Raw genomic sequence first — 17,088 nt, 5'->3', positions numbered from 1 at the left:
GATGCATGCTGGGAGTTTCTTCTTCTCTCTGTATCTTCCTGCTGGTTGTAGTCTGTCCTCTGGGCTCCGACTTTTACTGAAATACGCTTCACTTTGCTGATAACTGAAGCTGTGACGTCAATATTGCACAGACTTACAGCTGAAGAGTGAAATTATTAATCAATCTTTTAGGGCTGGGCGATAATTCACTGTTATTTTATTGATTATTTGATATTTTAATATTTAAGTTTTGGAAGATAAATTCCTTGTGTTTCTAGGATTTAGAGTGATGCCCAGGACGGCCATCTTGTTTTAGAGCTTCTATTTACTTGAACTTTGAACTCTGGTAAATTCTATTAGGGCCAAATAGAGTTGGACAATAAATCAAAAACAATATAAATCACAGTGGGCACATGATCATTATCAATTGATAATACATCTGATCGAGTGTTCAATATACAGAATATTCTCTGAACTCCCCGCACTGAAGCATTGCTAATCCACCTCATTTGCTTTTACCGCTTCACTTTAAATCTTTGTCTGGCCGTATGGATAGAAAGCTGAACAGAGAGATGCTGAATTTGGGGTTTTAGGGTCATAATCCATGTAGTATTTCTGCTTTTGAGGGGAAATGCTACCTGCTCAAAAGCATCTGATTAGCAGTTGATTACAACTGCTAATCAGATGCTCCCAGTTGTAAAAGCAAAACTTTGTTGCTACGGTTACGCGTCATAACAACTGTCCAAAAGTAAAAAAGTGTTGGAGCAAAAATCGCTCCAAAACCAGAAGGAATAATTATCCAAAAAATGGTAACACCTCAACCAAAAGATTATGAAATAAAGTTTATAAACGAAGCTAATCACTACACTGCAAAAACACAAACTCTTATGTTTGGTCAATTTATAAATAAGTTGACATTGATGTTGGAATATTTTATAGTATTTGAACCACATGAAGCTAAAACTGTCACTTGAGGAGTTCTGGGTGGAACATATTTACAGCCTGAGGATTGTAAAATGTTTTTTTTTTTGTGTCTGATTTTTGGCTTACATGCTGCTCTGACTGTGTTGTTCTTCCAGCAAATTGCCTTTTAGAGTGTGTATACTCCAGTTAATAATTAATCAATCACTAATTTAGCTGATGATTAATCACAATTAATAATTTCAGCCGGTCTTCTGAAAGTAATCAGAATGAATTTTAAGTTATCCAAGAAAAAGGGGCTAAATTCAAATGCGCACCACACTTTCCAGATTTTTATATTGAAAAACATAAATAAAAGTCCTCATAACTGGAAGGAAGCTACAGGATTTTCAAAACTCACTGACATTGAAGTTAGCTGTTTCTTCTGCTGCTTTTTATTCCAGGTTTGTTTAACTGCTCTGTGATCTGGAGGCTGCAACTCGCCACCCTATGTCTGCTTTCAATTTGCAAATCCTTCTTTTCCGTTGCTCAGTTTTATAAAATAACATTTCCTGCTCTATATCTTCCCCTCCTCTCCCCCGTTTTCTCCTCTTCCTCCTTTCTCGGCTCGCTCTGTCCCTCCTCTTTCCTGTCCGCTGATCCAGAACCACACTGTCATACTAACAACTCCTTGGGGACTCTAATTCTGCTTGTCTCCATGATGTAAGTTCCTCTTCCTCCTCCTTCTGTTCTTCTTCTTCTTCTCCCTTGTCCTGTGGCGGTGGGTTCACCAGGCTCGCGGACCTTTCACCTCCTCCACATGCCCCTCCTCATTAATGCATGCTTCACAGGTCAGCAGTGTGTGAAGCCGTCGGCGCGGTCGACACGTTGCGCCATGCCTGTGTTGGTTCTGCTCCTTTGTGGTGATGCATGTTCTGTTTATCTCTGTAGGACCCGACTGCTGGTTTTGCATGTTGTTGTCCATTAAATATCAGTTGCACAAATTCCACTACAACCCCATTCTGTTTGTCATAGTACTAATATTCATTCAGATGAAACTTATTCACACTTTCTGCACTTAGAATGTAAAACAGCCTCTGTTCTCATTCAGAGCCGGCCCAAAGCATACGCGCAAGTTAAAGCTGCAGTTAGTAACTTTTAGAAAAATAGGCAGGAAAAAACAGCAGAGGTGGCAGAGTATCTAAAGCATGTACTCAAGTAAGAATAAAGATACTTTAACATATTTCTACACAAGTAAAAGTAAAAAGTAGCCGTCCGAGAAAATACTCAAGTAAAAAAAGTATTTAGTAAAAAGTCTATTGAAGTACTGAGAAACTCATCAAATTATCAATCATTTAATATTTTAAAATTACATCATTACTTTGACCAAAATATAAAGTGAAGTGAAAATTTTGGTATTTTAAGGACAAAAATGACAATAATTCATATAAGTAACAAAAAATAACAAAATGAGGCAAAAGAAAATGTTTCCAAACCAGTTTCTGAAGAAATCTTTATAAAAACTGAAGGTATCTGTTATTCAGTGGGTAGAAAATCAAAGTAAATATAATTGCGTAAATGTGGCTAGTTACTGCCCACCTCTGATTGTGAGACAGATAATCTGTGAAAAAATCAATGTCTTCTCCTATCATGGCCGGCAAAATTGCCTGTCAAAAACAACCAATCAGAGCCATGAGGCGGGACTTAGCGTTGTCAATCAACCCTATGTACTAAGGGTGGAAATTCAATACTACTGTTACAGAAAAGACCTTTATCCACTGTCATTGGTAGCTATGCTAACTAGCCTTTGCATCTGTGACAGGCTATGTTGGAGTGAACCAGCTTTAGCATAGCAGAGAGCTAACAAGTTTATAATTGTTAAACAAATAATACGTTAATATCTTCCTGCTGTTTGGGAAATATAAAATGTTAAACTTGTTATTTTGTTTGCTGTAAATACAGTTTTTATCTACTTATGTTACTTTCAAATAACTAAAATAATATGGCACACTTAAATACCACCCTGCATTTCAAAATTCAAATGATTTATTTTAGATTGCTACAAAATAACACTAGTATGATCCAAGCCAGTTACAAAATGACGCTGATGACAGCTGGTATGTTAGAGTAGCTTAAGAATGATAAACTATCTGCTGTTGTGTTGTATGGGGGCCCCAAATGAAAATCTGCTTTGGGCCCCAAAAGTGCTTGGGCCGGCCCTGCTCTTGTTCACATATTAATGGTGTTTTTGGCAAGTTGACATTTGTGGATTTTAACGTTAACATTACAACTTATTCCATAACTTTATTACTCACTTTGTGTGTTGTGCATGTGCTACAAACCACTAACAACAAGCAAACTATTAACCTTTGACCTTATCACTCATGTGCCGATGCTAATTAGATGAAATGTTAAAGGGAATATATCGGTTTTTATTCAACTTTTCCTTTTGAATTGGGTTTAGCTGAGAAGTGTGCGAACAAATCCAAAAATATTAATAATGCTGAAGTCGGTATCAGTATCGTATCGATACCAATGTGGTAAAATTGATACTTTAGTCTCAGAATCCATCTTGAATTTTTTTTAATTTTTGTATTGTACTTTCTGAATGCCTCCTCAAAAATATTTTGTTTAGATTTGCTCTCAATTGGTAATTTTTCACACTGTTTTGAAAACTTTTGTTTTTCTATTTATCATGTTAATGTGTTGTAACAACATAATTTAAAGGAAAATCCACAAAAACACTTGAAGGTGAAGGTTGATGATATATAAAACCTGAATAATAAAAAATATCAATATTGATATCAGTATTGGTGACTCTACGGAAGAGGATTAGGGCCACCGAAAAAAAAGAAAAAAAATTCTGACTTTAAAGACAGAATTATTATTATTTTTTTCGGTGGCCCTAATCCTCTTCCATATGACTCCGTATTTATTTCTGATCAATACAAAACTTTGCAGAATTGCACATCTAGTTTAGGCTAGAAGCTAATACTACAGCTAGATCCCAAACTACAGAGCCACTTAATAAAGTAGAATATTATTAAATTAATTTTATCACTAAGTGAAACACATTATATCTATAGATTAATTACACTCAGATGGATGTTTAAAAACCAACAAAAAGCATAATTTCTTATCAATTAGTAGCTAATATTCTCACTCGTTTGTGTTTAGCCGACTACAGAGTAAATAAATATAAAGTTACTATTTTTTTATGTTATTTTAAATTGTGTCACTTTAAAAAATGAGACAAGATTTATCCAACTGGCTTCAGTTTAGATAAATTTAACACTTTCTAGCTAACATGTTCTGTTTACCAAAGCTGCTATAAATATTCTGAAGTAAAAATTTTACTCGCCAAAATTTTATTTATTGCTTACTAGTTTGGATATGAAACGCCAAACATAAATTTAATCACAAATTTATAATTTTCCTCACCAGCAGAAGCAAAAGGTAAACCTTAAATTTGAATGCATTTATCAAATGGAAAAAAAGTAAAAGTTTTTACACAATTATTTACCAATCCTGACATATATTTCCAATAAAAATATATATATTTTTACGTTAAACTTTTAATTTAATCCATTTCTCATAACCACATGTTATTTCTTATATGTAAAAAAAAAAGAAGAAGAAACATGTGCATTCTGAAGTTATTGAATAAGTATAGATCATTATGAATTAATTAATCATCATGCAAAACCACAGTTGGGATCTTAAAACTCATCAGATTTGTGTTTTGATTGTTTGTTCATCTAAAAGTTGCTCTAGTAAAAAACGTCTGGCAGATTTTACAGGTTGGATGTTTTTCCATCTGAGCTGCTTTTAAATCAGACTAACGCTGTTTCCACTAGGTTCACTTCTACATGTCATAATATCATTTGCTATGGTTGTCCTTCACCTTTCCAGTGCATTATGGGATTGTTTTTCCTGCAGGTTGATCCGATCGTTTCTTTTGACAAAAGATGAAGATGACTGATGGCGTTTTTATTCTCATTTTAAAAACATACTTTTATACACATTTAACACATTTGTGTTGTAAAAAAAGATCCAAATAATTAAATTTAAGTGTAAAAACCCTAAATTTAAGTTGACCAAGACGGAAAATGTTTAATTTTATTTATGACAATTGTCCCTGGATAGTTGCTTCATGAAATTATATTGAATTATTTATGTGTTTTTTGTGTCATTAAACATTCAGATATGTTAGTATTTATTTCTCAGTTGATTTTTTTTATTTCAATAAGTTGTTTTGAAAAAGATGAACGGTTTTCCGTTGGTTGACCCGGAACAAAAACTGTTTCTGCCATGTGAAAGAAAATAATAAACATATTTTTTTTAGCTGCTTAGTAAACATACAGTTTGAATCTAAAGTAAATATGGCAAATTTAGATTTAAAATTATTTATTTATTTAATCAGAAAGTTTGCTTCTGATTAGAAATGAGATGGAATCCCTCAACAGATTTATATAATTTTCTTTCCATTTTATTAAATGGAAAGAAATGAAGGAGCTACTGTGCATTCAGAAATTCAGGATTTGTGTTTTTCCGTCATTCCTGTTCTAAAGTATGTTGGGCTGTTTTTCCAAAAACATCTTTGATCTGATGTATTTGTGATTAAAAACTTGGTAAAGTCCTGCAAGCCGCCGTCAGACGGTTGGATTTCTGCACCAGTTTTAATCAGGAACACATTTTCTATCCCCGTTATCGATCACTGCGGCTTGTTTCTGTATCGATCATGTCGCTTAACAAGTGACATTTCTCACAAATGTATTTGTGAGAAATACATTTGGATATTTTGAGTGAATTTAGAAGACAGTTTGTTGATCCGAAATATTTTAGAAGACTAAAAAACCTAAATCAACTCCCACCTGAGAGCTTTAATTAAAGGGCCAGTCTTTAAATTAATATTTTTGAGCTTTACATTATGTTAGAATTTTATTCCCTCCTCAAGAACGTACCGGGAGTGTTGCTCTGATTCTTTCATGCATGTTTGAGAAATCATTAATCTCCATGGCAACCATTAAGCTGTGCAAAACGACTGGGTGGACCTAGCCCCGCCTTCGAGGCGCAGCTCCTCCTCAGAGCTGCAATTTTAACGTTTCTAGCAGAAATGAGCGAACGCTGTTTGAAAATGTTGATCAGCTGAGCTCCGTAAGGAGGCTACTTCTCAGAGAAATGCTGATAAAAACCCCAAAGGGTTAATAAAAGAGTCATGATGTGATAACTTCCTAAAGCCGGAGTTTCTTAAAGAGACAGAGCCGTTAAATTCCGAAGACATATTTGATATCCAGTGAACCGTTGTTATAACGCGGTTCACATTTCACGGTCTCGCTGCTTTGTGGATGTTTTTTGTGCAGTTTTTTTTCACAGTGCATTGTGTTCTGCGTCCTGATTGGCTAAACAGTCTCTGCACCTCTTCTCTACCTGTGTGCCAATAACGTTACAGTATTTAAATATACGTAACACAGCTTGGAAAATTTTGGTAAGTGTTTTTGCCCAGAAGAAAAAAAGAGCCTACTGTATTTTGTATTGATGATTAAAATGATTATTTTACTTGTAAGAAAGCGTTATATTTGTAAAAATAAATGCTTGGGCCTGAAAACAGGTTCTGGTCTTTGGTTTCATATAGAGTATTTAATTATGCTATCACCTATCACGGGTTCCTACCAGAACGCAACCCCGGCAAAAAACGAGGGTTCACTGTCTATCTGTCTATATATATATATATAAGTATATATACGGATATATACGGATATACAAAACCAAAAAACAAGTTATTACAGTACAGCTTCTTCAGAAAAATCGCGCTCCATAGCCAAAAGTCTGTTTGATAGCTTCAAAGTAGTATCTATATATACATGTATATATATCTATATGTATATTCGTGTATATACGTCTATATACTTGTGTATATGTACATATACATATATATGTCTATATGTATATATATATATATATATATGTATATATATATATATATATATATATATATATATATATATTCACGGGAACCACCCTGAATGGTTAACTGAAGGGCGCACAATCCTGATCCAGAAGGATCCAACAAAGGGCCCGGTCCCATCTAACTACCGACCAATAACCTGTCTCTCCACAACCTGGAAGCTCATGTCAGGCATCATAGCGGCTAAGATAAGCAAACACATGGATCAATACATGAGCACGACACAGAAGGGCATCGGGGTGAATAGCAGAGGAGCCAAACACCAACTCCTTGTAGACCACACAGTTGCCAGAGACTGCAAAACCCGACACACCAACCTGTGCACGGCTTGGATTGATTACAAGAAAGCCTATGACTCAATGCCACACACTTGGATCATCGAATGCTTAGAGATGTACAACATCAACAGAACCTTGAGAACCTTCATTGCAAACTCAATGGGGCTGTGGAAGACCACCCTTGAAGCCAACTGCAAGCCACTTGCACAAGTATCCATCAAATGTGGCATATACCAAGGAGATGCGCTGTCCCACTACTGTTCTGCATAGGCCTGAACCCCTCAGCCAAATCATCAACAAGACTGGCTACGGATACCGACTCAAGAATGGAGCCAACATCAGCCACCTCCTCTACATGGATGACATCAAGCTGTATGCCAAGAGCGAAGCGAGACATAGACTCACTGATCCACACCACCAGGATATACAGCACGGACATTGGGATGTCATTCGACTAGAGAAGTGTGGTCGGATGGTTACAAAGAGAGGGAAGGTCATCCGCACAGAAGGGATCTCACTCCCAGAAGGAACAATAGCAGACATAGAGGAAGGTTACAAATACCTGGGAATATCACAAGCAAATGGCAACCTTGATGAGATCACAAGGAAAAGAGCCACAACCAAATACCTCCAACGAATAAGACAAGTCCTGAGAAGCCAGCTCAATGGCAAGAACAAGATCCGTGCAATAAACAGCTATGCCCTACCAGTAATCAGGTACCCTGCAGGAATAATTAGCTGGCCAAAGGAGGAGATACAGGCCACAGATGTTAAGACCCGAAACTACTAACAATGCGGAGGGTTCCACCCCAAATCCAGCACACTGAGACTCTACACGAACCGCAAAGAAGGAGGCAGAGGACTAGTGAGTGTGAGAACCACTATCCAAGACGAGACATCCAAGATCCATAGATACATCAGGGACAAAGCCTCAACAGACAATGTGCTCAGTGAATGTCTCAAACAATGGGGAACAGAACCTGAGGTGCCGGAGGAACCATCATGGGAGGACAAGCCCCTGCATGGGATGTACCACCGGCAAATAACCAAGTGGCTGACATCAGAAAGTCCTACCAATGGCTGGAAAAAGCTGGACTGAAGGACAGCACAGAGGCCCTCATCATGGCCGCCCAGGAACAGGCCCTAAACACCAGAGCAATTGAGGCCCAGATCTACCACACCAGACAAGACCCAAGGTGTAGGTTGTGCAAGGAGGCCCCTGAGACAGTCCAACACATAACAGCAGGGTGCAAGATACTGGCAGGGAAAGAATACATGGAACGACACAACCAAGTGGCAGGCATAGTGTACAGAAACATCTGTGCAGAATATGGACTGGAACCCCAAGATCAAAGTGGGAAACACCCCGAAGGTAGTGGAGAATGACCGAGCTAAGATCCTGTGGGACTTCCAGATCCAGACAGACAAAATGGTGAGGGAACCAACCAGACATAGTCGTGGTGGATAAACAACAGAGGAAAGCCGTTGTGGTGGATGTGGCAATACCAAGTGACTGCAACATCAGGAAAAAGGAGCATGAAAAACTAGAGAAATACCAGGGCCTAAGGGAGGAACTGGAGAGGGCCTGGAAGGTGAAGACCACAGTGGTGCCTGTGGTCATCGGGACCTCGGGCAGTCACCCCAAACTGGAACAGTGGCTACAACAGATCCCAGGAACAACATCAGACATCTCAGTCCAGAAATGTGCAGTCCTAGGCACAGCCAAGATCCTGCGCAGAACCCTCAAGCTCCCAGGCCTCTGGTAGAGGACCCGAGCTAAGCGGAAGACGAATCACCACCATGTGGGTGAGAAGGAATTTTATATATATATATATATATATATATATATATATATATATATATATATATATATTCGTGTATATACGTCTATATACGTGTGTATATATACATATATATATATATATACGTATAGACGTATATATGTATTTATAGACATATGTCTTTATAGAGAAAGAGACAGATTTATATATAAATATAGATGGATATCTATATCTATATGTAATTAAATATATATATATATATATATATATATATATATATATATATATATATATATATATATATATATATATATATATATATATATATATATAACCCTAAACTAAGATAAATAGTTTTAAAAAAGTTTCACAATTTGCTAAGGTTTAGATTCTAAAAGACTCTTTTTGTTCCACGTTGTTCACATTTACTTTTCCCAAATCTCCCTTTAATTTAATAAATTTGGTCGTCTTGTTTTCTGTTCAGAATTAGGAATAAAAATCTTACAATGGATGAACATGAGTGCTGATGTTGTTGAATGTGGGGGAAGCCGGAGCACCCGGAGTGAACCCACAGCTACACAGGGAGACGTTTCCCACCATGCAGTCCTGGCTTTTTAATATTAATATGTCCAATTAACAACAACTGTAGCTCTTTTTTTATTACTGCCAATCACCCAACCCACACGTGACCCCACCCCTTTTAAATCTGATAAACTGGAGACATAAACTGATGTCTACGCTGGAGGGTCTTCACTTCTGTCTTTGAACTGGCGCAGACATGTTGGAGTTAGAGCCTTTTTGATACGCCTCCACAGAGAAATCTTTTTCTTGGGACTCTCTTCTTGGTCATTGTTCTGTTCAGTCGACTCTTCAGCTGCAGGAGTCTCTGATTCCTGAGCTGTTGTTTGGACTGTATCTTCGCTTGACGTAGCCTTTACCTGTGGTGGGGATGTTCTGTGTTTTTCCACTAGACCAGTGGAAACTACAGGAATCCTACCTGTTGCATCTTCTGAATCTATGCATGGTTTTATCTCTACTTGCTTAGAAGCTGTCTGTGGGATCTCTGGTATTTCCAAATCGGGTTTTGTTGTCTTAGTGTTTTGGTCTGTCTCTGCTGGGTTTACTACAGTTCCCAGTCCAGCTTTCCTTGCCCTCTTTCTCTTTTTCCAATATTTAGATTTAGATTTTTTCTCTTTTGGCTGGTTCCCGTTTTCTTGTATTTCATGGATCATTTTGTCTTCAGTCGCCTGCTGTAATTTACCATTCGCTGTTTCATTTTTATAAATCTCAATTATGATGGTGGCTGTCTGATCCTTGACTATTTCAGGTATTGAAACGTATTCTTCTTCTGTGTTTTTTACGAAAACCTGATCATTGTTGACGTTTTCCAACTTAGAGGCAGCTCTCATTGCTGCCTTTTTCTTGTTTTTGCGTTTATATTTCTTTGATGGTTTTTTCGGATGTTGATTTCTGATCTCACTTTGTTGTGATTCAGAGACTGTTTCTTCTTTGGTCGCCTGCTGTGTTTTATCGACGACTGTTTCATTTGTGTGACTCTCGGGTTCGATGGCAGCTGTCTGATCCCCAGCTGTTTCTGGTGCTGAAATTTCTTGTTGGTCACTGTTTTCTCCAGAAATGTTTTTGTTAGTGACGGCTTTCAATTCACAGGCAGCTTTTCTTGCTGCCTTTCTCTTGATCTTGTACTTATATTTCCTTGACGGTTTTTTGCCACGTAGCTGGTCTCCATTTTGTTGGGTTTCAGAGACCGTTTCTTCTTTCGTGATCTGCTCTACTTTAGCGATCTCTGTTTGAATCATCTGAATGTCATTTTTAATGGAGTCTCTTGGATTCCCAACTGTTCCTACTATAGAAATGTCTTGTGGTTCACAGTTTTCATCACTGTGGGTCTCCAGCTGATGCCCATTGAGTTGTGTTTCAGAGGGCTTTTGTTTTAGCAAGAAAAAGAGCTCAGTTTGTGTTGAAATGGTATCACAGACTGGTTTTGGTGGATTGCTGGTTTCCTGTAGATCCGTCTCGGTTTGCGTTGAAGCTGATTGATACTGGACTGTTTTCTGCTTTGGGGTTTCTTCTGAATCAGTCTGAGTCTGAACAGAAACCATTGGCTTTATGCTTTGCATTCTCTCTGAGACAATTTTCCTCAGCATGTCTTTCTGCTGTTTCAGTTTGGCATTTAGTTTTTTGTTTGTATCAAACATCTTATCAAGTTGTTGCATTAAGTATTTCTGTACTTTAATGTATCCTGATTCAGCTTCCTTAAGTTTGGCAAGACATGCACACTGTGCTTGACTCGTTGTCTTTTCTGAAGAGTGGGGCAAAATTTGAATTTCATCTAAACTTTCTCCTGGAACGTTTTCTGTTGTTTGATTCCGAGGAACCTCAGGTAAAGTCTCTGTTTGGCTGAGGTCCTTGGGTTTACCTGTAGATGGACTTTTCTCCCTTTTTCGATCCAGTGTCTCCTTCGGTTTGATGATGGATTCCTTGTTGTTGGATTCCTGTGTTGTTGAAATCACAGTTTTCTTGGAATAACTGTCCTTTTTCAAGGAATCTGCCTCATCACGTCCTTCTGCCGTCATTGAAACACTTTGGGTTTCGATATTCTCTGCAATAAAACTGACATCTATCCAAGGTTCTGACTTGGGGAACATTTTCCAAATCGTCTTTTTTCCGCTGCTGGGCAAAGCTGCCTGATCATTTTGCTTTTCCGGCAGAGAACCATTATTGATATCGTTGTTGTCAGTGAAAAACGCGAGATCAATGACCCCCTCTGGCTCGGGGAAAGATTTCCACAACAGTGGCGTCTTCTTGATGCGCTTACTCTTTGATGCTTTCTGATTCGCTTTCTTCAGAGATTTGGAGATGTTTGCGTTTTTGGTGACCAGTTCAGTTTTAGAAATCACAAGTTCCTCTTTGAAAATCTCCTTCTTTAAGAAATGTTCCTGACCACCTGCTTCTTCAGGCAGAGAACTATCCTGGTTTTTAACTTTTTCAACGCCAGACTCGAAGGATTGTTTCTTCACTGGTGTCTCCTGCAGAACTGAGATGGATTCCTGTTTGGTAACCAGTGACTCATTCTGGTTTTCATTATTTCCTTTAGAAATCTCTTTGTCAACGGGGACCTGTTCCTCCGAGCAGGTTTGAATGGGTTCCTGGTTCTTCTCATCTGTCTCCCTCTCAGGTGTCGGTCTGTCCCCTGTCTGATCGACTGTCTCCAAAGCTTTGTCGATCGATTCTTTTTCAGTCACAGGTGAAGCGTCCTGCTGTTTGATATTTTCATCTGAAGTCTTAAGTTCCTGCTGCTCCAACCAGACTTTAAAAGACACCTTCTTCTTCTTACGTTTCAGTGGTTTGGGTGGCTGTACCTCCCTTTCAGTAATGTTGTCGGATGCAACGTCTTCAACTCTAGGTTGGTTGGACTCCATTGTAATTTTGCTTGTTTTCGGTTCTAAGGTAAAATGACTTCTCTAGAAACTCTAAACAGCTGTGATGAACCTAGATGATGTGGAGCTTATATAGTCGCTGTGATGTCAGAATTCTGCCTTTGGAGTTAAACTGTGATGTCACATTGTGATGTCACACTGTGATGTCACAGTTTCGTTTGATATTCAGAGCGGGCTTGTCTGACGGATTTTTTTATTAACTGAACGGATGCGCGCGCATCCTGACTGCAGAACGAGTCAGTGGGCTTTTAAACTGTCACTGGTTGCCATAGTTACCAGTGACTTGCGGTCAGAGCAACAGTGAACTACCCGAGTCACAGTTTGTCCTACTGTACTTTGTATTGATGATTAAAATGATTATTTTACTCTAGTTATTTGTAAGAAAGCGTTATATTTGTTAAAAAAAAATTCATGGGCCTGAAAACAGGATTTGTTCTTTGGATTCAATATAGAGTATTTAATTATGCTGTATAATAATTGTAAAAAATAAAGTTAACTACTTCACGATTTCGCCTTTTATTGGTTCTTTTTGGAACGCAACCCCACAAAAAACGAGGGTTCACTGTATAGCTGCACCATTTTTATCACAACTGAAGGTAAAATAGTTACTTGATTTAGCTATAAAACTATATTATGTCCCTGGAAAATATTATTCTGCCCCTTTAATTTGAGTTTCTGAAGCAATGAAACTGAAATCGTTGTTCGATTTTTCTCGTCCTCCTTTGAAGTAAGTGCTTTTTTCTCTGTTTCTCTCTGCTGACATTTGGAGGGAATAGACGCATCAAACTCTTCCAACCTTTACGTTCGACTGAACATTTTTAATCTTCCTCCTTCTGCATTAAACATCTTCTACATTAACTGAACTCAAGTACTTACATTTTCCTCACCTTGACGCTCAAAGTCGTCTTTAAAACATCCAGATGTGCTAACTTTCTCATCTGTGTTCCCCAGAGGGGGGGAGGGTGACGTAGATGAAGGTTTTCTGTTTGTTAAATGATCACAGACGAAGTAAAATCATCTTACAATAGAAAATTATGGCAACATCACCAATTATTTGTCTTTAAATAACCAGGATGTTTACTTTTTGCACATCTATCCAGTGATTTTTACTCAAATCTGCTTTAAATTAAGGTTACATTTACATTTGGTTAAATACGCCAAGCGTTTTTAAATAGAGTCTTTTGTTATGTTGATAATTTGCAGAGGTAGGCACCCAAAATTTGTACTCAAGTAGGAGTATTGCTACTTCAGCATATTTTTACTTAAGTATAAAGTATTTGGTACAAGGTATATTCAAGTACTGAGTACCTGATCAAATTGTGAATGTTTTAATATTTAAAAATGATAATATCAAATGGACCAAAATTTGAAGTTTGGTGGAAATGTTGATATTTTAAGCACAAAAGTGACAATAATTTATATAACTAACAAAAAATAACAAAATCCAAGAAAATAAATGTTTCCAAATCAGTTTCTTTCAATAAAAAAAAAAATGTATGAAACTTTAATAAAGTGTGTCTGTCTGGTGAATTTTTGGTTAAAATATGTTTGATTTTCATTCAATGAGTAGAAAATCCAGAAAATTTACTCAAATAATAAAATTATTCTCATGTAAAAGAAAGAAGTACAATGTAGTAAAAGTACTTTTTTTTTTTTACTCAAGTAAATGTAACTAGTTACTACCCAGCTCTGGTGTTCACCTTCCTCTTCGTCACTCAGCTGCAGACGCCGTGTTGCTCTTCTTCTTCTTCTTCTCCTGACAGCTGCTTGTCGTTGGCAGGACCTGCCTCGGTCGCCGGTGGCGCCGCCTTTGGACTCCTGCTTCCTGCGGCCGGCCCGCCCGGCGAACCGCCGACCCCCGTCACGCTGGGCCGCGCGCTCCCCCTCCTCTTCACCCAAGTGGAGCGAGGGGACGAAGAGGAGGTTCACCTTCCCGCCGATGGGACACAGGAAGCCCATCCTGGAGGGAGAAGAACCGGCGTGACTTATCCCTCCCCCCTCTTTCTTCGTTTAAGCCGACCCAGTACCTCAGAATCGTCCCCCCAGAACGAGAGACTCGTAAAGACACGGCGCCTGAATCGGGGGAGGGGGTTCTAATACGTAGCACCAGCGGATCACTAAAGGAACCAGGACTTTTTGGAAGAATCTGGAATGTACTGTAATATCATGAGATCACAGCGTTCGGTAAATCCATTTCCATCAGAGGTGCCTGTCCAGGTGCGTCTTAATGAATCAGAATATCACAGAAAAATTTAAATTCCTGCTGGAATTCAGTTCAAAATAATCGATATTGACACAGAGTGAAATATTTAATATTTAAAATATTTAAAATATGTTTGTTTGGACTGAAAGGTGACTTTCCCTCTGGGATTAATGAAATAAACTCAATTCAGTTGTGGCTTACAGATAATAAAAACCCTTCAGTTTTTTGGGGAAATTTGAAAGTCACATAAAAAAGGATTCTTATTATGGATGCATCTATATTAAAGGCTGATATTGATATTTGATATTAATATCAATATTTACCAATATTATATATATTTCACATCCGTTTTGACACATTTGGAAACAAAAATAAATATTGGTTGTTCATATCGGCCCAGTTTTATTCATCAGTCTGGTACTGATGTGTTTAAAAATGACTAATGTCACCCGATACTGATGTTAGTGTCGATATCCAATAGCAGTCAGTGTAACAATATATCTAATGAAACCTCTGACTGAAGACTGTTGCTGTATGAAAGTGTCATGGCATGCTAACAGGTCAATATCCGATATTCCAGAGCAACATGTTCTGGATGACATCAGTTGCTACCAAGCATTTCAGATGCACCTCCTTTGCTTTTGCTGCTCCTGTTTTAAAAATTATTTCTGTGGTTATAAAGCCTCACAGAGAGACGTTGGAGTAGGGGATGTGATCCTTTCTCTTAATAATCCATGGAGGAGATGGATTTCACTTCCTCCTTCTGTTATTTGAGTTAGTGAGATGCTAATTAGCTGCTCCGTTTTAAAAACAAAACGTGTTGCCAAGGTTACATATAACCAAAAATCACTCCAGCTGTACGCCATCAAAAACGAAAGGAAATAACTGTCCAGCAACTCTTTTGTGTTCCTGTACGTATTTACAGTTACACTTGTAGTTTTTCTGTGTACTCTTGTTGCCAAACATTTCGTTGACAAATTCACTATCGTGTCTTTGTGCAAAGGCAGTAAAGTATGTCTAAATATATTTTTTTTTAAAGTGTGAAGAAAAGTTTACAGAATGCAGAACTAACAAAATATCTTTGCCTCCATTAGCAGCCAAATTCTAGAATTCAGTTTTTCCTTCCACTCAACTTTCAGAGACATTGCTGTGAACAGTAGGCTTCTTTAGGATTGACCTTTTCTTTGTTAATCCTGTTTTTCATTGACTTTATGTAATTCTCTGAATTTCTAAAAAAAAATTAAGTTTGGTCCTTTGTTCGTTAAAAGCCATAATGATCAAAATTAATATCCATGAATACTTGAAATATTCTCTGTTTTAGTAAATCTGTGTAAATTAAACTTTTTGAGCTGAATCACTGAAATAAATAAACTTTTTGATGATATTCTAATTAATTGACACGCACCTGTAAGTTTAAGTTACTCATTACCCCTCATATTTAAATGTATTTAAATGTATTTGCTGCAGTTTTTAACCTTTTTTCAGGAAAAAAACTGCTGGCTAGCTGAACATTGCACTGTTCTTTTCTGTTACCAGTTTATTTTTTTACATCATTCATGTATCTGTACATGATTTTTTTTTCACTTTGCCTGCCTGTCAAGTTCACTTTTCTCCTTCAACGCCAGAAACGAAAACAAAACAATTTTTGCTTTATTCTTCTGGCCTGAAGGGGAAACCCATGGTGTCATTTCTGATGCTACCGTCCTTATTTATTTTTACGTTAAGATGAATGAATCTCTGTTGACTTGATGAACCTGAAGAAACTTATGCATATTTGGAAGGCAGAATAAAACCAGTTTGCATGCCTTTTGAACACTAGCACTTTAGTGCATGTACATCCGAGCTCTAGTCTTTTGTGGTCACTCTGCTCGGCCGTGATGAAAAGCTCATCGCAAAGGGAATCTCGAGCTGATATTGTTGTCACATGAAATACCAGTTTTTAAGTAAATTATTGTACCTTCTAGGCTGTCTTTGTTACTGTTGGATATGGATGTTTGTTTCTTTTGACAAGAAAAACGGATTGTGAAAACAAAAATATGAATGTTTTAAATGGAACGTCTGTGTCAAAAAAAAAAAGTCTAACAAGCTATAGTCTTATGAAAATATTAAATGGTAATAAACATGAATGTGTATTTACAAGTTCCCCTCTGGTTTCATGCGATTATGAGTTACAGGATGATCCCGGACGAGCCCCCAGTTTTTGCTTTGTTTTTAGAACATTAATTGACTTTTCAGCAAGATTTAGGAGCTTTTTAAAGTAAACAATTCCTTAACATACATTTTAAGACGAACTAGTTCCACTGCTAGATTACTTCACTTATAAAAAGATATTTTTCCCATTTTATAAATTAAATAATCTGCCAGTAGAACTAGTACTGTCTTTTTTTATTATCAATTTCCAATAATTATTGACTTAAAAATGCCAAAAAACTACTTGTATTTTAGTTTTATCTAATTTAAAATCAAACTTGAATACATTTTATCTTTTTAAGTGTGCTAAGATATTTGCACTAGAGATTAG

General features: G+C 37.4%; 1 protein-coding gene across 4 annotated transcripts in view; it reads left to right on the top strand.

The window, feature by feature from the left end:
* The window catches only part of LOC122840880 (microtubule cross-linking factor 1), an 85,361-nt gene extending 68,652 nt beyond the window's left edge, over positions 1–16,709 (top strand). For 2 of the 4 annotated variants that reach the window (XM_044133660.1, XM_044133661.1), the window contains one exon: positions 14,145–16,709. In XM_044133660.1, coding sequence (XP_043989595.1) covers positions 14,145–14,348 — 204 coding nt within the window. In that variant the 3' untranslated portion in view covers positions 14,349–16,709. Of the gene's footprint in view, positions 1–1,544; positions 1,603–14,144 lie in introns of all 4 variants that reach the window. The other 2 variants (XM_044133662.1, XM_044133664.1) reach the window with 2 other exon arrangements.
* Positions 16,710–17,088: the final 379 nt, after the last annotated feature.

This window comes from Gambusia affinis, linkage group LG12, assembly GCF_019740435.1.
Source record: "Gambusia affinis linkage group LG12, SWU_Gaff_1.0, whole genome shotgun sequence".
NCBI lineage: Eukaryota > Metazoa > Chordata > Actinopteri > Cyprinodontiformes > Poeciliidae > Gambusia > Gambusia affinis.
Note: the sequence above shows the minus strand (reverse complement) of the source record. Positions and strands in the feature narration are given on the sequence as shown.